This window comes from Rhipicephalus microplus, chromosome 8 (genome assembly GCF_043290135.1).
Source record: "Rhipicephalus microplus isolate Deutch F79 chromosome 8, USDA_Rmic, whole genome shotgun sequence".
NCBI lineage: Eukaryota > Metazoa > Arthropoda > Arachnida > Ixodida > Ixodidae > Rhipicephalus > Rhipicephalus microplus.
Genome location: NC_134707.1, coordinates 75,718,994 through 75,741,455, shown reverse-complemented (window position 1 = coordinate 75,741,455; position 22,462 = coordinate 75,718,994). Strand labels below are relative to the sequence as shown.

The window sequence follows — 22,462 nt, the reverse complement described above, 5'->3', positions numbered from 1 at the left end:
TGGCACGTAATCCTAATGAGGTATTCCTCCTTACAAACCTTTTAAAGAACCTTTCCTTTTTTTATGGATTTGCTACCTATATATGCATCTAAGCGTTTGAACGCCTGTGGAGTACTTATGCGAATATTATGGCTGAGCGAATGCATAACTACGTGAAAGCAAATGGCCTTATTTTTTTAAAATACAAATACTATCGTGTTCATGGTAACATTATACATTAGGTTTTTGTATTTTTTATTTTGCGTTATTGTAGTAGCAGATACCGGCAGTGGTAGTGGCAGACATTGACGGAGCACGCGACCCTTGTTTAGATCTCGTGACAGCTATCGCTGCAAAAGCTACCGTGCCACTCTTAGGCTCACGACTAACCCATACCCGATGGCTGGCTCTGATTATTTCATATAATTTTTGAAGACAACATATTACATGTGCATCTATGACTGCGAAAGCTACAGTATTCCACAGCTACATGCGTGCGGTACGTTTACGTGCCCCATACGGTCACCCTTACGTCCTATTCTGCATGAGTGCTGCACGCGTGCTCCTGTTGAATGCCATGGAACGTTCTCTCTACCGTTCCTTCTTAATCGTAACGAGTTACAGTTACGATTACGCCAATCCTGACTAGAACGGTCACGTTCCTTCGTTCCTGCCAAAATTAACTAGTTCCTGGAATGTCATTCCTTGGAACGATGTTTCGTATAACACTGTTTCAACATGCTAATTCCGAAAGCTCTAAAGCTCTAAGCCCGAAAACATCAAAGTAGTGAATCGGCCTTTTTATTTTAGCACAAAAGTTAAGTTGCTATTTTGTCTAGTCTTCCAGAGCCTCGAGGCGCGAAGCCAGAATTTTTTTCTGAAGGGGGGGGGGCACCTTCTAGTTTTCGGGGAGTGCATTCTCTTGACATCATTGTCTGCTTTTTATGACATGGCTAATTTCAGGGGGAGGACACGGGTCTGGTGTTCCAATCTCTGTAACACCAGACCTGTTCCTAGGGCCCTCGGAGTGCTCAGAAAGATCGTCGAGTGCATACTTATTTTTTTTGCAACACAACGCTGTCATGTATACATGCCTTTGTGCACGAACGCTCTTTGCTCGCCCATTTAACGCACCCCACCCCTGAATATGGTGACCATCACCACGTAATGTAGTGATAACGTCGCTGTGTATCATACCGAAATTCTGCTGCCAATACATTGTGTTGCCATAAGTCAGAATTCTCCATTTGTAATCTAATGAAAGGAGGAGAATGCATGGCTTCCGCGTGGCTTCTTCTGCGTGGCTTTCAGGCACGCATGTTTTTTTTATTGTTACTTCACCTATAACAATACATCTGCGAAATTCAGCTTTAAATGTAGAATGTAATGAGAAAGAGAACACAAAACCAGGCTTACGTTGCATTGTCTTTCAAAGTTTGCTGCTTCTGTGCAGAATTTAAATAGATAAATGTCTCCTTTCTTTTGTTGGGTGAAATAACAGAAAACGTCATGTACTATTGTTTTACATGTGGAAGCTTAACATTTTTTATTCTCCACACAACGCTGGATCGTAGACTTCAGTTGAATATTGTGTATAGCAAGCCGTAGAAAAGTACCTTACACATGGATGATCCTCGTTCCACTTGTGAATGTGCGGCTTCTCGCTGATTTTCATGCTCACCCACAGCTCACATTTCACAGAATCTAAGTGCAACATACGTATAAAATTAGTGAAGTTTTACGACCATATTAAGAGCAAAGCATTTCAGTGCGCCGTGCTCAGATTGCCAATTTTTTGCAAACGACTGCCCTTAGGCGTGAAGTCACATCACATATTACATTGACAGCAGCGCATGGTGCAAACTGTCCCCACTGGAACACTACGGGAAAATGGGTACAATATTCTCGTACGTTCAGCCACTGATTCATGGGATTAGACTTGGAAGGGGAGAGTCGGAGGCTTCAAACACTACTACATTTTCTAGGTTCATTGTATGTTTGGTGTCATTTTATAGGTTTGAGACCTATGGTAACATCCCAGCGCGACTGAGATCATGGTACAGAGGCTGCCGTTGTTATTGAGAGTTAAAGTAAATTGAGGCAAACAGTAGATGGGCACTCTGTTTTGTATTTTTTTCTAGCACATGTATTGTTTTTGTGTTTCCAGTAGAGGTTTTTTTCAAGTTATTACCCTTTTTTATTGTACCGTTTCTTCACTTTTACCTCCAATGTTCCTCGAATTTCACTTATTTACTTTCTTATTATATGTTCTTTACACTTTAACGCGTGCCTCTATTTTCATTTGAAACTCAGCATTCCGTGCAAAATATTTTTTCCACAAGCTGATTTTTTGCAAATATTGTATTCAAGCTGCCCGTGAAAGGAACATAATTATTTTACGCTCAATACTTCTTATCCTATCTCTTCATAAACTCTTGCGATTCACTGCATTGTAAAATAGCTGTACTGCAATGCCTTTTGCTGTTAAACATCGGGTTCTGATATCGGGTTAGTTATCCTAAATATGTACGCCATTTTGTACTTATTCATCACAAGTACTATCTACGACGTTTTCATAGCTGCAGTTAGCCTGAAGATTTATTTACAAATTTCTTTATCGATATCCGATTCTACCACACCTATGACAAAAGCTACCCAAGTGTCTGAACAAGGCAGCGATGTTAGACAATTATGCCATTCTAACTTGCAGGTTTGTTTTACGTTCAAAGATTTATGTTTAGTTTTCAAAAAAGAGTCCGTTCGAATGGAGCTAGACTAGTAGTTAATATTTCAGAACGTGTCCGTTGGATACCTCCGTACAGTACAAATATGCAAGTTCCATGTTTACGAAACTACTACTTAGCAAATGAAAGTCCCGTAAATATAAAAAACCAATTGAAATTTTTCAAAAAAATAAATCGCACTAGCTGTACTAAACACAAATACTATCCATACCAGTTTCAACAGGGTCCTTGGACAAAACTTTCAGAACCGCGCATTCATCATCGCAATATGCGAAAAGCCATTCGGGTTTCGGAAGGTGATAACCAAACGCACCTGTGTAAATAAAAAAAGATTTGGTCGAAAGTTCGAACATAAAAGGGTCTGAGAAGTTCAACTGGCTGCAGGCAAGATTGTAGAACCAGGCTTGTTGTACCTTGCAATAGAAATTTCAATCCAAATGTTTAGATTAAGGCGGCGTACCTCATTTGGTCATAGCAGTGCCCCGTAGACCTTACAAGAGTGGGAGTTAGAAACAAAGCGCCTTGTACTTGTTCTTGCGAAGTGAACGCGCTTAGAGTGCCAACGCACAAAGGTCAAATACAGTAATCACCTGTTGTATCGTCAGTGATTATGGCACCCTGTCAACAAGCGCTTCAACAAATTTGTCCAAGATCCTCAAAGGTCTTTCAATTACATTTGCTAGCTGTCTACAAAATTACGTTTCATGTAGCGGCGGGCATCTGGAGATGGTTACAGATGTCATTTGAAAGATGGAGTAGAAATGTTAGACAAGTTTGTGAACTTCATGTTGATAAGAAAGCCAACTAGGTTAATAGCGTTGGATCTCTCGCTGTATTGTTTCCCACAGCTATATTATGTGCTTCTTCCTTTCCGGAAGAAGTGTGGCAATTTTCGTAAATTTCCACAGGTGCAGACGTATAGCAGGACCAGCAAAACACTTCACACGAAGACGAACACAACATTACAGACGCTTAATTTTGGCGCCCTGACCGTTGTAAAACTCGGGAGAAAAATGGCAGCGTGTCAGCAGCGTATGCGCGTTAAGCGCGCAAAGTAAATTCAAGTAGGGCAACGATTTCTTGGGCTTCTTGCTATCTCGCTGATGTTGTAGCGTTCAGAAATGTCATTCCACGTGACGAACATCAACGCGAAAGATTACAAGAAACACACTCTTCTCAGTACACTAAAGTTGGTGTGCTTCCTTGCAAGGCTTCTGGTTTTCTCGTGCCTCCATAGCACTTTAGTCGTCAGACCATGGAGGAAATAGGCAAGGACGTAGTTCATAAGAAGCAGCACTGAAAAAATAAGCAATAATGATAGTGTCCATATTCGTGTGACATCCGCTCACGTTGAACTGTCTATTCATTCAAACGAAGAAATGGACCACTTTCAATGCATACAAAACAATGACATGCGGCAAATGCACACACTCATCAAGCGCTTTTTGAGTATCATTATCATGCATCTGTCTGGTCATGTTCTTTTTTATTGTCTTTTAGAATAGGTTCGTTCAATTGAAAACACTCTTATTGTGATATATCTTGACAATATTATCGTAGCAATGTTTTTTGCCTAGTTCTACTGACTTCTGAAAAATCGACAAAAATGTGCAGTTCATACGTAGTAAAGTGCGTGCAAACCAAGCACAAATTAAGCAGTCCATGCCATCTGACTGGGTGTTCGTATGTGGGAATGCCATCATCCACTATGCGCGGGCTTGTACTCTACCTCTATTTGATTGGATCGTCGTTGATACAAATACCAAGGATCATCATTTATATTTTTTGTTCCATTGAGATAATGACGCACCCCTGACTGTAGTGAGTCCCCTTGACTGTGTCATGCGCCATGATAAACCTTACTGATTCAACTTGTTTCGTCACTTCTTTTAGGTTCACTAGAATGATTGCTGTGATGTGACTTTTATTCTCATATGTCACTGCTAATAATTCGTCCTAGTACTCTATGGCACTACTAACAACCTAAACTCATCTAAGGAAAATATCAAGATCTTCTTGAATAAATTTAAGGTGACGAAATAAAAAAAAAGCACAGGAGTATATTCCTGAGTGATTGCCGATGGTGGAACCGTTTATAGCTCTCAAGGAATATTAAAATTGGCTTCTATTCAGTAAGACTAGCACTACTTGTCGTGAGCGTTACATCATTGTTTATGTATATAGTGTCTGGGAACAGGCAATAATGCAAAAAAAGAGCGTCTGATCATTACGCATGTTATACGCACCCGTGAAAATCATACAAGTACTTGGCGCCAGGTCGATGGTATTAGTGATGCGGGAAGCGGTTGAAAATTCGGGGTAGCGAAAGTAACAAATTTAAGAAGCAACAGATCGATTTGACATTCACCAAACAGCCGCTGATGGCCATGCATAAATTTGATGGTTGTGATGACCGTTTTTAGCCCCTTGCCTTCAGCAAGTGTTATAATCAGTACTTTGACATTAAAATATAGGCTGTATTTTTAAATAACTTACTGTATATGAGGCTTGAATTCACATAGTTGAATAGATCGTCTCTTCGGGTGCCTTTCATTGTATCATCCGCGGCGTAAAAATATAAGAAAAATTTTGCCACAGGCCTGCCAAGTAATAAAGAAAAATTGGAACATAACATCGCTCAATATACACAAAAAGTATTAAAGAAGAAATAAATTGCACATAACAGTAAAAAGGACAAAAAGACATAACTCATGTACACCAAAGAACCTTTTGCGTTTTTTGTTTTTGATTGAGTGTAAATTCGTGATCTCATTATATACTAAAGAGTAACAACGAGACGCGTCAGACGGCAATGATAAATCATTCCCCTGATTCAGAAAAAAAAACAAAAATAATTATAGATTTTTTCTACTCACAATATTCCTAAATATAAATGCTTCTGTTTCACATTCATACTCAGCATAGAGTTTGGTGTTATGCTTGCCTATTTTCGGCGCAACGACTCAGTACACTTAATCCAATTTTGACCTCCTGCACCATACATTATTCTACATTCTGTGGCATAATTTGACGCGGTATGTTGTTTTGTTTATTCTTGTACACTTGTGTACCTCTGCATGAGCTTTTTACAAGCATGCAGCGCTTTTGCGTGCCATAATTACATAAATGCTTGCAGCGTTTGTTGTTCCCGCAACGAGATTCATTTTGCCATTATTGATATCGCTATACCTCTTGTCAATTGAGAACTAGACGAAAGGTTGATATGACACCTATGAAACAAGATGACACCACTTTGCCCTGTCCTCTAACCGATGGCTTGGTCACATTATGTGAAAGATGCCGATTCAAGCACGCAGCCAGGAGTCTTTTTTTGTGGGAAGAGGGGGGGTGACAGGAGCTTGATTGTTCGAAAGAAACTTTTTACGTTGCAAAAGTAAAAAAAAGTAGGTTACACTATAATTTGACAGACTGGACAACCTTCAGCAGGGGAAGGGGGGCTCCTTTCCCCTGTCTACGCCTCTATTCTTACGCCGTGAAATTATTTCTTCGTTTTATTTGGTGCTTTATCTAATGGGGAATGGAAGAGTACGTAGCTGTGTTTGAAACTGTGTGTGTACCTGAGATGACTTGCTTTTCGACTCAGCGCCTTGAAAGAACTCTCAGGCGATGGCCAAGGATTCTTCAGTAGACATAATTTTCCCCACACTGGCACCACGCGAGATGTCTTGCGGTAGCAACAGGAAGTTGCATTAAGACATCGATACCTCTCAAAACAATGTGCTGTTGACGCACAGATGACCGAAGTTAAGTGCAATAAAATACTAAAAAAATCCACTCTATTGATTATCCAGTTTGTCGTGACCACCACACAAGTTCCAGAAGCCGTCCTAGGTAGTTCGATGGTGTAATGCAGATTTATAATGTAGCCACGCTGCCGCCTCACTCTGGGGGAATGGCTTCTTACCAGTCTATGATTGATTGGCCTATCCCCATTATCGTATATATGCGGTGCGGCCATGTGGTTTAAGCATATCGAGGCCTGGCCCTCACCAGCAAAATTAGCTGTCTGTGTGCCGCTCCCTTTTGCGCAGGGTGGTCGCTTCCGTCCGCGATTCACGTAGAAACGTGGATCCATCTGACATCGCTTACGGACCACTTCGCACTCACACACCGCAGCAATAAGAAAGACAGGATGAATCGAGGCCTAACGGGACAAGCCACAACACACACTGCTCAAACGGACGCATCAGGGATGCACCGATAATTATTTTTTGGGGAGGGGGGATATATCTTTTGTTTATAAAGGGGGAGTTTTGTGCTCTGTATACCATGGCGACAAATGATTCGGGAGGGCGGAGGACACGGGCCCGATGTGCCACTCTCCAGCTCCACCACTGGACGCCTCTACAACTGCCGATCGCTAACTTTGACACCTAGTTGAACGCTGACAGTCGGTACCATGAGCCAGGGCTTCTTCTCGCCAGAGGCAATATTAGGCTATCACCGCTGACATATGGCAATGGTATGGCTCTCAAGTTTGCACAACGTGTGAACAGCGCACGCGAATCTGTCATAAACACAGGAAATAATACGCAGCGCGCTGGATCAATTATAAAAAATGGTCATAAGCGCAAGTCTTTCGATGACGAGAATTTCTTATGAAATATTGTAATATTAGGAACTGTACTATTGTTGTGGTAGTTTGCTTTGTAGTAGAGATGCTACTCGTAAGGCAGGAACGCACATGGAGTCGTGAAAATGCATTAGAGTGTTATAAGATTGGTCACTCACGGCGCAGAAAATACCGTAATACCATCACAGCTGAACACTGCGCATGCGTGATCTTTATGCCGTGAATCATATCCTAAACGTACTATGCGTCAGTTCTTACATAGCAAGATGCGCACGTTGAATATAGAGGCTTGCATTGGTCTTGTAAATAGCTTCTTTGATGGCATCACCCCTACATAAAACGTCACTGGGCTCAAACTTATTCATTCACCCAATGTCATTATTCAAGCTTTTTTCTGCGCACATTTTACAGCATCAGAACTAGGAATGCTTACTGCTGCCACAGATTTGAGTAACCAGGCCTGGAGGTGTTTTCTGGTGCTGTCGAGGCCAACAATGCTTAAACGTCACGCTTACATGTGCGTTCTTTTCAAGACGGGATGCAATTTTTTTGCAATGAATAATTCGGAAGGCGTTGGACTTTTAACTTATTCACGTCAGCGATTCTTGATGGCATTATTATTTCGCGATTGATGAGCTACTACAATGGTCAACCAAGAATGTGTAAGTCACTAAGGTCATTGCTAGGTTACCTTAATTACTAAGCAAATAAATGCGCTAAGGCAATTCGCACACAAATGTAATGTAGCAAATGGTGCTTCTTGGTACTGCACCGCTTCTGCATAAGCCCTTAATGTTGCGCACTTTGTTATAAATTAATAGGACTTTTTTGACATACGGAAAAACAGAGAAATCGCATCACATCGTAGCTTGTCAGTTTGATTGAACATAAGTCAACCAGGCTACAGTTGGTATGCTGGCTTCACGTATTGTCTATATTTCATCTGTATACGTGATTTCCATTGCAATAAATGAGGTGCTATGAACAACCCATATACACTGTTTATATGAACGTGAATGAAGCACGAACCACAATAAACGTGAAAGCTGCTGCAAAAACACTCGAAATATTAAGGCAAAATCTGTCGGTGCAACGTGGAAGGCTAATATTTATGTAAACGTAGAAACAGATGCCTCAAAGCAATATCAGATGGCGGGACGCCTTCATTATATGAAGAAGTCATATTATCACACCAAGGGATAATGACCGTTCATGATGTGGTCCCCTGGTTCGGGGAACGAAAATCTGGGACTTGATAAAACAGACGAAGTCGAGGAAAGTCGCATTTACTCCAACCCGATATGAAATAGAAAACCATCCTAGGTATGCAAAGCTACAAGAAGAGTATGAATTTCAAACATAAATCGAGGTACGTGGAAGAATGGAAAACCCATTGATCTTTGTTACTATATGCTTAGTAAACAGTGCGAGCACGTCATTCACAAACGTATTTCGGATCATGTTGAGAGGAAAAACTTGTTTCTGTACAACGTGGTTCGCAAAACAGGATGCGATGGCGCTAATCAGGTGTCAAATAATTGCCATTCCAAACAGAGACGTGCGAGGTAATGTGGGCTTAGACGTGGAAAATGTTTTTGACAACGTATCGCATGCACTCATTCAGAATGTCAAATAGGATCAGAATTTGAGCGTAGCCTTTAACGGTTACAAAGCTGCTCTTTGAAGATACGAAAACGACAATTTAAATCGGAGAATCAACCACAGAGGCGGGAGTGCTTGGCCCTAGAGGCACATTGCAAATAGCGGTTGTTTCACTTCTAATATTTACCAAGCAAAAAAGGGTCTCTCGTAAAAGCTTTCTGCTATGGACGACGTCAGTCACACAATCTATGCAGGTGACATAACTCTATGGTGCAGAAAAGAATGTCAAGGAGATTTTGAGGCAATTCTACGATCGGCAGTTAATAAGGTTGAATCCTACCTGAATAAACACTTGACTAAAGTGTTCCCCTAGTAAGTATCAGACAAGCTCCCAAGCCCATAGGATGGAAGCCACTCGCAAACAGCGACATCAGGCTATTCACACGTGATGGAACCCTCATTCCTAGAGTCGAGTTCATACGCCCGTTGTGCATGGTTATCCAATCCAATTGATCGAACAGGTTTGCGTTAGATAGAATTTCTAAGATAACGGGTAAGGTCATCAGACTCATTATTAGGCTGCCTATTAGAAGATGAGGCCTTAAAGATGGATACCTATTCCAAATTTTCCTTGCCTTCCTCATAAGCCAAGGGATCTGCGTAGCATCCTTGCACAACTGGTACAACTTTGAGAAAAATAAGCTTAACACTCTCATTCGAAAAGGCATCAAAAGGGTGCTCGGTATTCCCAAGACTCCTAGCACAGGACGCCTCTGTCAATCAAGGCTGCACAGTCTCCTAGACGAAATTATCAAAGCTCAGGAATCAGCCCAGCTGGCTAGACTATCTTGCTCTGGCAGAGAGAAGAATCCCAGACTTCTGGGCCTCAATCCAGTTTGGCAGAGGAGAGAAGCCATTGAATCACCGAGAAGAAAAGAGAATTTTTTTCTATTGCACTGATCCCTCGCAATATGCATATGCAGCACAATGAGGGAAGGCAAGGCGCAAGAGCGTCTTAAAAATTACCAAGGACTATCCCAAAACAGTATGATTCCTAGATGCGGCAGACCATGGATGCTCATGTCACTATGCCGTGGTCGCAATATATTATCATGAGCAGCAGAAGCCTCATTACGTCCACTGCAGGACAAAGGCCCCTCCCATGTTCTGCAAGTCAACTCGGTCCTGTGCTGGCTGCTGCGACTTCATACCCGCAAACTTCTTAATCTCATCTGACCACCTAACTTTCTGTCTCTCCCTAACCCGCTTGCTTCTCTGGGAATCCAGTGTGTTATCACTATTGACCAGTGGTTATCCTGCCTACGCGCTACATGCCTGACCCATGTTCATTTCCTCTTCTTGATTTCTACTATGATATCCTTGACCCCCGTTTGTTCCCTAATCCACTCTGCTCTCTTCTTGTCTCTTAAGCTTATACCTATCATTTTCTTTTTCACCACTCACTGCGTCGTCCTCAATTAAGCTGAAGCCTCTCTGTAAGTCTCCAGGTTAATGCTCCATAGCTAAGTACCGGCAAGATTCAGCTGTTATATATCTTCCTCTTGAGGGATAGTAGCAATCTACCCATCACGATTTGAGAGTGCTTGCCAAAAGTGATCCACTCATTCTTATTCCTCTAGTTACTTCGATATCGTGGTTAAGCTCAGCGGTTATTACCTGTCCTAAGTAGATATACTCTTTTACATCTTAAAGTACATGATTACTCATCTCGACGCGTTGTTCTCTTCCGAGGTTGTACAATACCTTCGTTTTCTTCAGATTATTTTAAGATTTAACTATTTGTTCTCGTTGTCTAACTACGAAATCATGAGTTGCAATTCGTCTTCCGAGTTACTCAGCGACGCAATGTCATCGGCGAAACGCTGGTTACTAAGGTAATTTCCGTGAAGTCTTATCTCTAACTCTTCTCATTCTCGGCCTTGGAAACCTCCTGTAGGCTTGCGGTAAATAGCATTGGGGATATTGCGTCCACCTCTCTTACACCCTTCCTGATTTGTATTCTGTCGCTTTCTTTAAAGAGAACTAAGTTGGCTGTTGCTCCTCCGTAGATTTGTTCTAGAATGTTTATATATGCTTTGTCACCGCCGTGATATTCCATAGTTTCTGAATCACTGCTGATTTTCCTACTGAATCAAGCGCCTTCTCGTTGTCTGTGAAGGCTATGTAAAGTGGTTGGTCGCATTCTGAACATTTCTCTATTGCCTGATTGATAATATGAATGTGGTCGATAATTGAGTAGCCTGGCCGAAATCCTGTTTGTTTCTTTGGTTGATTGAATTGAAATGTTGTCTTAATTCTGTTAACAATTACCATTTGTACATAGCTTGTATACTACGGAGAGCAAGCTGATCAGCCTGTAATTTTTCAACTCCTTGACATCTCCTTTCTTGTGTATTAGGATGATGTTAGCATTCATCCAAGATTCCGGTACTCTTCCCGTCAGAAGAAACTTCGTGGTGGCTAGTTTTTCCAACACAAACTTTCCTCCGTCTTCCAGCAGATCTGATGTTGCCTGATACTCACCAGCAGCTTTGCCTCTTCGCATTCTCTTCAGGACTTTTCTGACTTCTTCTAGCCCTACTGATATGATGCCACCTGCGTTACTGCTAGATTTAGAATAGGGTCGCGGTTGTTCCGGCTACTGTACAGGTCTATGTAAAACTTCTCTGCAGTTTTAACTACCCTATTCATATCGGTAGTTACTTTGCCTTCCTTGTCCCTTAGTGCGTACATCTGCTTTTCGCCTATCAAAAGTTTCCTCTTTACCGCTTTGACGCTTCCTCCGTTCTTTGAAGTGTGTTCAATTCTCTCCATGTCATACCTTCTTGCATCGGATACCTAACAGTTGTTAATCACTTTTGAAAGGTCTGCCAATTCTGTATTTGAGACTTTCATGCTTTTACGTTTCTTCATGAGGTTCCTCGCCTCCTAGGACAGCTTGACAGTGTCCTATCTAACCACCGTACGTCCACATTTCACTGCACACAGTAATTGTACTCGTCAGAATATTATTAACTGTATCAACGCTAAGGCAATATATACCAGAGGTCAAATAATCTGGTCGGCTGGCGTCTACGTCAACCTCTTCTAAAGCGGAGAACGTTGCCTTTGCGTTGGCACTCTTGTATGACAAAACGACGCAAATCTACCTAGATAATAAGGGTGTTATCTCGGATTCTCTAGCGAGAGAGCCTTATGACGTTTTTAAGAACAGGACTATAACTATGCACACGATCACTTGTCTTCCGCAGGCATAGGTCGAACTTCGGACTCGCTTACGAACTTCAACGACCTCACCCAGTCGCAAGTGCGTATACTAACTCTCTGCGGGGAAAAGAAGCCTTCTCACGGTGCAGGCTTCAAGTGTTCCGAGCTACTTTATTCACTTTTATTGAATTCACTAAGCACTTTTATCTGGAAGGCAGCGTATTTCCTTCACCACAAAAATAGCTCACAAGACTACAGGCTCTGACCTATAGCTAGGATGCTAGAAACTAATTGTTATCCGGATTTCGCTTTCATGCACTCTCTATTCCCAAGTGAAATCAACATACATTTCGCTCGATAGGAAGGAGAGGCGGGGACGTGCGATTTAGAGCACAGGCACGTGCGGATAATGACCTCACAGAGCAGAAATGAAACTAGGCCCTCGTAAGCTCTGAATATTAGCATCAACTTAGGGCTGCCAGGACAGTCTGCGATGCGGACACAAGGGCCAGCTTTTACTGTCCGCACGTGGGAGTAGCCCACGGTGTGGCCCTATAATGGTTAGCACTTCATCAGATCTCTACTTGTATTTATTAATTGATATGTGGCTTTTAATGCCCCAAAACAACTCTATGACTATGAGAGCCGTAGTGGAGGGCTCCGGAATTTTCGACCACCAGGAGTTCTTTAACGTGCACTAAAATGTGAGCACACAGGTCTGCAGTATTTTCACCTCCATTGAAAATGCAGTCGCTGGGGCCAGGAATTGATCCCGCGATTTGCGGGTCAACAGCCGAGTACCTTAACCACTTGACCACCATGGCAGGGATTCTCCGGATCTCTAAATAAAATTTCTGTACTGTAGTAAACCAGTGCGTTTACTAATAGCAGATGTAAAGACACTCATAATTGACAAAACAGACCATTGCTACGCTTTCGACAAAAACAAAAGTCAGAGAAGGTACTGTTCACGTCCAAGAACAGCCGATGTTAATTTGTTTTTCACAACACCTTAGAATTCAGCAATAATATTGCAGTTTTTGACACACACTAAAGAAGTTTGGCAAAGTTGCGTCTTTAGACTTACCAGGGCTGTACTACAGTGTCTTTGATTACTTGTGTAGAGCTCATATTTCGATATGTAAACGTTTTTTCCAGTGTGTGGTTTTGATACACAATAGGCTTGAACCTAGCTTGGATGCAAATTGAATCATTGGGGTTTCCAGTGAAATTGTACGTTCTTCTCAATAGCACCTGCTTCTGCCTTCTTGAGAGCCACTGTGACAAAAATAAAAATAAACGTACTACAAAAATTTGAACAAGGGGTCTCACAGCTAACAAGTCCGCATCAGCAGACGTGATATGCACCTCATATGGCTGATACGTGCTTTGTCAGTCTTAGAGGCATCGGTCGTCAAAAATGTGGAGTTCACGCGTACTCACTGATAAAAAAAAGTTTCGCTTTGTGGACTCACTCAGACTGAGATTCAATAAACTTCTATTTCACCCGACCTCATCGGACTCAGATACACTAAATTGTTTCTCAGACGCATTGATACAGACTGATATTCACGAAAAGTTTACTCCATCGAACTCACTCTAAGAGTTACGTCTCTGAGTCGGAGTGATTATAGGTGAGTGGGCTCATCGGTTCATTAGCGCAAATTAACTTTTTCGAACACGGTGTCATATGTCTTAACCCTAATACCTTGCGGAAATGGTGCTCTACTTCGGGCCGTTTGATCTCGCAATTTCAAATATGTAATATTACTGGTTAAAATCTGGTAAGCAAACTTGAATTCAAATATTCAAAAGTTTGTTGAAATATGTGGCTCATGAGAAATATTTTTTTAAGTTAAAAATTTCCAGAAAATACTTTGGCAGTATGCGACGGGGAGGTCACGGCACGCTCTCCCGTAACACGAAACTTTGATAAATAAATATTGAGCTGGTTTATCAATATATGATGGCGCTATCATGTATGTGTGAGTCGGCATGGGTGTAAAATCAGCCGCCCTAAGGCTGCTATTGATGCGCAGGATTAGGCCACAGGTTGGAAAAGAAAAGTATACAGTATTCTTGAACTAAATTATGTAAGAAAACCTCATTTTATGCGAAGCCACCCACACTAGCGAGAATATTACTACCCCAGAAAAGCTCATACTCTGAGTCGACAAATCAACAAGCCTCGTGATCTATTTTTACAGAGACTATCAACAAGGGGCATAATGCATGTGCTGCCATGCAAACAAAGATATAGAATAGTTTTAATTTACGTTGTTTCCGAATATCTGCCGTCCGATTAATGGACATTAAAAGCTCTTGCTACGCATGATGTTAAACACTGTTTGTTGGGAGCCTACTCACGAATGTGCGAAAATACTGCTATGAAATTACGCTAAAAGAATTGATTGGCCAGAGGGCATTTTTCCATTGTATACAAGTACCTCCTATGTGGGTTACAAACATTTTCAATCTATGCAGCAATGAGGTTGAATACGCAAAGCGATATGCAACAGTACGGCCCCACTCAAAGTGTTGCATATGCAGTCATTGTGATTGCTCTTCATGGGCACTGCAGTGTAACTCCCGATCCCTTATTTCACGTTAATGGTGTCGGACGCAATATTACTGAAAATGACCTAGCGTGATTTTTCGCGTCAACGAGTCATGAATGTGCCTACATGAGATTCTGACCGTTATTTTGCGTTTCTGACCAACGCGGAAGCCTCCATTTCGACACCTGCGCTTATGCGGAATATGCGTTGTTGATATCTGCGAGTGCTTGCCACGTTCGCTTTTTTAGAGTAGGCACACTATAAAGCATGGGTATTAACTGGAAAGGGCGATGTCACATGCGGGAGTGCGAAGTACAGTGTGAGAAAACGAATGAAGATGCTCATATTGCACCCGGAGCACTCCGAAAAAAAAATGCTGCCTACGTCAGAACAGGGACGCACCCGTCGGAGACGCAAATGTGAATAAACTAGTGAGAACTACACGCAGTACTGCAGAAGTGGTGATCAGATTGTCTCCTCGCTAGCATCTTCGTCAATTTTGCTTGTGATTTGTGCATCTGACATGTTATCTCCTTGGTGAGTCTGCTGTTACACCCATGAAATGCTAATAACAGAATGTGTTCCTATGGTGGACTCTACACAAATAAATGCACATTTCTTGATATATGGAGATACTCCTCGCAATAGAATATCATCATATTTCTCAGAGATTGGTTGTCGACTTCTGCCACAAAAATGCATCGATGAAATTTCGACTTAACAAAATAACTTCCAGCTGAATACGCCAGAAGCACCCTTGCAATGCGAGCTATTCGAAAGCATTTCAACTCAATATTAAAGAACATGTCTTCAGAAGCTTTCGTCAAAAAAAAGAACAGCAATACAAGACTTTCGAGAACTGTAGGTGCAGAATGGTTGTGACCACTTAAAGACAGTCTTCCACACGACCTGAAGAAAACAGTCCGGTTGTTGAGGGCCTCGCGGTGTGCTCTGAACTTACCTAGATTTTCCTGCTGAGCGAGCTCCCGTCAACAAAAAAAAAATGCAGCTTTCTAGAGCGGTGAAAAAGTGCAGTGATGTTCAACTTCGGTTATGTGACCGACAAAAAAGCGAACGAGCGCACGCAATGCTGAAGTGTCCCGTGACACTTATATTTCGGTGGACAAAGGTGACATTTCCCTGATGAACGTTTTCGAAGGGTGCGCGGAGCGGGCTATCAGGTTGCATGGGTAGATCCGTCTCGTTGCTTTGAATGCCGCAGTGGCTGTCGATGCAGAGAAGGGTTACAATTTGAAGAAACAGAATCTGGGGACTTCTCAGCTGTCCATCAGTCTGTAGAGTATGGACAAACCACGTGATATGAGCTAATATATGTACTAGTTGTTACTCTAGGAAAAAGCAATCTGGTCTTTCACATTTTCCACTTGGGGTGTGCAGCAAATGTTCAAGGTTGTTACCCCCTACGAATTTGTAGGGGGTAACACCATGTTTTACTGATGAAAACAGCGTCTAGAAGACATCTCAGATGATTCCAGAATACATTCAGCTAATGTCTCTCATTGCCTTGCATGACTGCCAGGACTTTTATGGCATTGAACGCAAGCTCTGACGAGCGCCGTGGTAATGTGTTGTCAGGAGACCATAAAAAATGAAGTTTGCTTGGTCAAGTGGCAAAATCACGATGTAATTATTAGGAACACTGCATATGCGGTCATTTTAATATTTTAACTCATGAGACTTCTAAGCTTACACTAGAATGTAAGTAGACAATCGGTATTTTTTTACTCCTTTTGTCATGTGATTGCGGCTGTCGCAGTCGAAAACTGAACGCGTATTCTTTATGCTCAGCAGAGCAGCACTTAGACAGCTAACTTTGAAGATTCGGTATGCATAAGTCAATCCCTATAAGTTCTCGTTTGGTGGATGTTAAGCCAACATGTAAGAGCTGGTTGTGCTTTCATGCAATAGAACTACATATCGAACACATTACGTACGTCCCATCCACTCATACTACCAGAAGCGCACTTGTTTTCTTGCAACACACTATTCCAGTCATATGGGCGCTTCATATAACCGTATGCTTCGCCATCACCAGAAATACACAATAGAAGGAAAGCGGCAGCACATAGTCGCAGCATCGCTGGTCAATTGTGGGTGTGCAAGAACTCTACCACAGTAAAATCTTTTTAAACAAGATATTTCTATTGTTTTCTGTGAGCCCAAGACTTGTGCAATATGAAAGCTAAAGGGAAGCTCATTTTATTCTTGAGCAGATAAAAAAAAATCAGGACAAAATCGCCTTTAGAATATCTGAACTATGTGACAGATGCATAATACATCGCTCATCACTTCGAAATGAAGGAAGAGAAAAGGGCAAAATGATTCTTCAACCTGTTTACAATAAAGCACAAATGAAACTTGTTTAAGTGTGTTGGGTATGCTTGCCATCAATAGAGAAATCCAAATATAGCTCAAAGCCTGGACAGGAAAGACCACAAAAAAGCGCCGACTTATGGCCTGACCAGAGAAAGAGAAGGCACACTGCTGTAGACCCATCCCAAGAGCATGTAAATGCTGCTATCAGAGACTTTAAGAAGAAACAGCAAAAAATGAAGCTGGAAATGTCATAGAGGATGTTAACGTATCGTTTTAAGTTTGTTGTAGTTACTGATACGTTCATGTGAAGAAAGTAGAGTAGACGAAAAGACACATTGCTACTGCGAGAGACCCAACCTACAACCTTCGCATTTTGCATTCGGTGATATCACCAATTTGGTTACAGTGTAACTTGTTCCCTTTACCACATTACCAAATATTTCCACGCGTTCATGTAATAACCAGCTATGTTATCCACATGCTCTCTTTTATTGTTAACGCATACTTTGGTTTTAAGTAAACGCTTAGATAAACAGGGGCACGAGGGATTAAGTACTGCGCAGATGCCGATCCGAGAAAGTTGTTTGAGACGTTTCTCGTTTTGTAAATGCCCCAAATAAACAGTCATTGATGGACAGCATTTCCTTGCGGCTGGCTCTCCGTGGCCGTGTGATCGCCATATTAGTTTTGTTTCTTGGTCTATACGCGCTGAACACTTGGAAATGTGTATAGGTCCAATAACAGAAAAACAAATGTTTCCATGGGCTCATGCGCTGAAGGAGCGCGCAAATGCGTGCATAGAGAGACAAAGCGAAAGATCTTCAATGAAAAACAGAACCGGTATTCCAAAGACTGGCTGCTGTATCTATAAAGAAAAATGGTCAATAATTTGTGGATGTACGTGTAACTGTTAACAACGTTAACGAAGAGAAAGGTGGTGCGTAATGCGTATATGTCATTATGCAATCTATTTCTCTTTCAAAACTGTTTTACGTCCTCGAAGTGTTCTACGTGTGTCGGGTTTACGCGCAAACGTTACAGAGAGTGTTCGTGGTTTATGTGTTGGGTTCAACTCGGGAATGAACCAAACGCACAATTACCTTTCGATCGGCTTGGAGAGATGCTTTAGGCTTTTGCCACTTTTTTTTCTAAAAAAAATTGAGGACTGCTTTGCATTGCGTAAAGATCGAACGAACAACATTATGAGAGTAATACTACGAACCTGAATGCGCGATTTGATATCAAGTTTATTATTAGGAATTAATTTGATGTCTTCACAAAGGAAGAGTGGTTTTATCCATATACTACAGATTGGACGAGTTGATGATCATGGTGCTCCTTGGATCATTGGCACCTACCCACTGTGGGGGATCAGCCATAAGTCGGGCGAATCAAGCATACTGAATTTATAATTATTATTTAGTAAGAGATAAAATATTTTGAATTGATTTTTATTGTATTAATAATTATAAATAACTGTAATTTTAAGTCGCACTTTTTTGTGTAATTTTCCAGAGACTGAAGGTCTTTTGACTAGGAAGGCTGAAGAAAAAATAGTTGATAGTCGGTACACCTACCAAATTTATTCGTGTCGCTTATAAACTTTTCGACAGCTTTCAAAATATTCTTGTCCAAGTGCCCCAATGCAAAGGCCCCAAAGGATAGCGGAACGGCTGACGTAACCGGTAGACCACATTGCTGCAATATAATTTCTGTACGTTTTCTGAGTAAAGAAAAGCGTCACCAGCTCAACAAAAAATGTTTGACAGTTTCAAGTTAGTTGCAGTATGAGCAATAAGGGGAGACCACGAAGTTTACTTTGGGCATGTAAAAATTTAGAGTTGGAATTTTACAACGCATTCTGGTTATTGCAACTTCAGTTCGTCTTGGTGCACATAATTTCCTGCCCATATAGTTTTCAGCTGTTTTTGCATTGTCTTAGTGGTTGTTCTTTTTCCGAGTTCCTATCTACATCTGTACTTGCACCTGATAAGAGTTTTTTGTTCAAGCTATGTAAGTTTATCATTTCTTCATCTTGTTTGTATAATCTTAGCGTTTCTTTTGTTGTACTTTCTTTGTACTAAAACATGTACCCACTCCTGCTATGTCTCGGAACCGAGACAGCAGTATTTGTAAATAATAAATAAACTGTAGGTGCAGAAACTCCGGTGATGAATCGAGACGTTCAATAAACACAGATAATGCACACTTTCTGAACCTTGCCGCAGCAACAAACGCCGTAACAGGAAGGAGAGAGAGAACTGAACCTGTCAGAGAAGCTTTCGCCAGAGTCCGCAACTTCATTGAGTACAATTCTTTTGCCTCCCGGCACCCCCAAACTGATCGCCGGCTTTGCAAATGATGAAGAACAAGTAATCGCAATAAGTTTAGAATATCCAAATCTGTTGAAGCAGTTAGTGCCGAGCACAACGACAATGAATCTTTAACTATAGTCATAAATGTAATGGTTAAAACAATTTTACGTAGGGCTAATATAACAGCCAAGAGCTCGGCCAAAATCATTTGGGCGTAATCAGGAAGCTTAACAGAAAACAGTCTAGTTGTGTAGAAAGAATTCCCATGCCAACCTTTTCTTCACACTGCGAAGCATTAGTTTCTATAACAATTGTAGAACCAATTTGATTTCAGTGCTCTTGAAAAATGCCATTCTGAAGATTACTGTAGGTAGTAATTTCGCACTGTTAGGAAATATATCGCCATAAGATGTGGCTAATTCAATGAATCTGCCAGTCATAGGCACAATATCATTAAGCCTTACCTGCACAAGGTCCAACAGCTTCTGTGTAAGGATTATCCGAGGGATATGAAAGTGAGGCCTTGTTATATTAAAAAACAGAGCTGGACCACTGATAAATATTCATTTTTCTCATCTTATCGGCGTGTCGTAGACTCTAAAGAATGTTCGAATTGTTAATCATTTGAATCTAACAGGTAACCAAGGCATTCGTTATTTTTTATATAGAACAGAGTTTGCTACAAATTTGGGTAACACCAAGCACCAGCGAAGTGCATGCTTGGCGCTCAATTGGAACTAACGGATGTATCTTTCTTGCTGGTGAGCCAGAAAATAAGCCACACCCAAACTCCAGTATATGACGTATGTACATACGGTAAATCATTATTAGGGTGTCTGTGCACATGCCCCATTGACTGTTACTAATCCTTCTGAGTAGGCCTAACGCACGTTACGCTTACGTCACTGTATGTGCAATATGCATCCTCCAGTGCAGCTTGCTATTATAGATGATTCCGAGGTACTTGGGAAATATCTGCTTGGTGAAATGAGAGTGATATATTAATATTGTCTTGCGGGGAGAACGCTAGAACTGCACATTTCTGTACGTTAAGATTGAAACAAATGCTGTCTAGCTAAGCTTTCAAGGTAGATAAGTATCCTCGTAAAAAGGGTATAAAGTGGTCGTATGTCATCGGCAGATGCAAAGAATGGTGTGGCATCCGCTTAAACGTGTGTGTTCACTCTTTGATGACGAGGAATAGAGCTAAGCAAGATACTAAAAAGTAGAGAGGACAAAACCACTCCTTGGGGAAGACCTCGTGTCTGTTTGAATTTCTCTGTTGATATCCCACCCTGTACACAGTAAAACTCCCTGTCCAGCAATAACTCAGTCGTCCACGCCATAAATAAGTTAGGCAAGCCAATCTCTCTCATCCTCCTTAGTAAAATCGGGTATTCGACACTGTCGTAGGCTTTAGAGATATCTAGTGTAACTAATGCTGTATACTGTTGCTGTCGCAGTGCTAGCTGGATTCTGCTCTCCCAATTAACATGAGCACACCAGATATACATTCCTGTTATAAAACCAATTTGACAGGGACCTATAATTTATTAACAGTAACAAATTTAGTTATCTGAGCATGAAAAAGGAATTGCAAGTGTTGAGGCAAATGGTCCGGGACGTCCAACTCACTGGGAGACCGCTGCCAAAGTACGACGCCGGCGGTCTCGTCACCGGAGGCCCCTGAGGATGCACAGTGCCTAAGAAAGGACTGCACCTCACCACATGATCGCCGACATACCACCTCAAGCGTCCAGACACGCCGACGACAAATCATCCAAGCAAGACAAGAGCATCACCGGCTCGCCTGAAGCATGGCCAGCGCTTCCAATGATAGACCGGCCGTTTAAGCCGCCGTGTCGCTGGTCTACAGTCACTTCGGAAAAAGAATGCAGTGATAGCCGCGATAAGGTAGTCGTAGCTCTGGTAAAGACCATCATGAATACCATCCGTATGCTCCACACTAGCATTGACAGCCCGGCTGCTAAGAGGGCATTTCAGTTAGTGGATGCGCTGAAGCCGGTGCTATAAAGTATGGAAAGGCACCATGGCTCCTACTCTGCAAGCTTTTCCTAAAGAAGTCAAAGGAGCTTCGATTTTTCAGTGGAAACCCGAGGACTCAAGCCTCGTACTTCTGATATCCGACAGTTTTTGTTTAAAAACTAGTTTCCTATAATGTTATCTGTGAGCCATGGCTACACAATGTAATATGACTATCCAGTTACGAAGCCTTCAAGTTCGCTACTTGCAATGAACAGAGTAAAGTCATTGTATATATCAGATGTGACCTTACCTATATCGAGCACCGTGTAGCACCTCACGATGACAACCAGTATGTCTGCTTGACAGTTAAACGTAGAGACATCAATTTCACGCTTGTAGGCGCATATATATCACCTTCAAACCGTTTTGAACCTGAAAGACTACGTGCACTGTTAACAGCCACACCTGGACCATGGATCATCACTGAAGATTTCAACGCTCACCACCCACTATGGGAAAGTCAGCAGATACATCGTTGCGGCAGGCAAGTATTCTACTTTGCACCGGAGCAGCAGCTGCTTTGTGTAAACGACGGAAGCCTAACGTTTCTACGGGAAACGACATACAGCAGCTGCCTTGATTGACATTTGTGTCATGAAGCCTAAATGGAAATGTCAAGTGGTTCGCAGACTCTGAAACTCATGGAAGCGGCCACATACCAAGTTATATAAAGATCAAGGGCCTGGAAAATTCGCAGAACTATGACACTTCGACTCGCATCGACTGGACAAAGTACAGGTCAGTGACGGAAGAGAGGAGTCAAGAAAATAAAGCGCCTCCTCTTGACACCCTCTAGGATATGATTAAAGGTGCTGCTCAAGAAGTGACTTATCACATTGAACATACTTCAAAGTATTGTCAACATGAAGTGGAATTGAAACCGCTCAGAGCGATCCGTTGTCGTGCAGAATGAAGATAAAGGCGCAGTAAGTCTATTCACGAACTGAGGGAGGCAAGGCGCGTGCAGAAAAAAAAAGGTGGCAAGTCGATTCACTACAGTGCTTTCGGTGAAAATCTCGGCGTGAATCGTTGAATCCACACAGGCCTTTGACGCAGACA

At 41.9% G+C, this 22,462-nt stretch overlaps 1 protein-coding gene across 3 annotated transcripts; it reads right to left on the bottom strand.

The window, feature by feature from the left end:
• Positions 1 to 1,502: 1,502 nt before the first annotated feature.
• On the bottom strand, positions 1,503 to 21,824 carry LOC119182197 (uncharacterized). 3 transcript variants are annotated; one of them, XM_075870631.1, is made up of 5 exons: positions 21,654 to 21,824; positions 13,235 to 13,425; positions 5,220 to 5,323; positions 2,935 to 3,036; positions 1,503 to 1,683 (listed from the first exon to the last, which is right to left on the bottom strand). In XM_075870631.1, the coding sequence occupies exons 2-5, from the start codon at positions 13,276 to 13,278 to the stop codon at positions 1,526 to 1,528; spliced, it is 408 nt and encodes a 135-aa protein (XP_075726746.1). In that variant the 5' UTR covers positions 13,279 to 13,425; positions 21,654 to 21,824; the 3' UTR covers positions 1,503 to 1,525. The 3 variants fall into 3 exon arrangements, with proteins under 3 accessions (XP_075726746.1, XP_075726744.1, XP_075726745.1); XM_075870629.1 differs by lacking the exon at positions 21,654 to 21,824 and adding an exon at positions 16,661 to 16,811; XM_075870630.1 differs by lacking the exons at positions 2,935 to 3,036; positions 21,654 to 21,824 and adding an exon at positions 16,661 to 16,811.
• Between the last annotated feature and the right edge of the window lie 638 nt (positions 21,825 to 22,462).

Coding starts and splice junctions, on each gene's coding strand:
- LOC119182197 (XM_075870629.1), bottom strand. CDS start 16,804: ATGCTGCGACTATGTGCTGCCGCTTTCCTTCTATTGTGTATTTCTGGT. Junction 5,324..13,234: donor GACACTGTAGTACAGCCCTG/GTAAGTCTAAAG, acceptor ATTACTTGGCAG/GCCTGTGGCAAAATTTTTCT. Junction 3,037..5,219: donor GAATTCAAGCCTCATATACA/GTAAGTTATTTA, acceptor TTATTTACACAG/GTGCGTTTGGTTATCACCTT.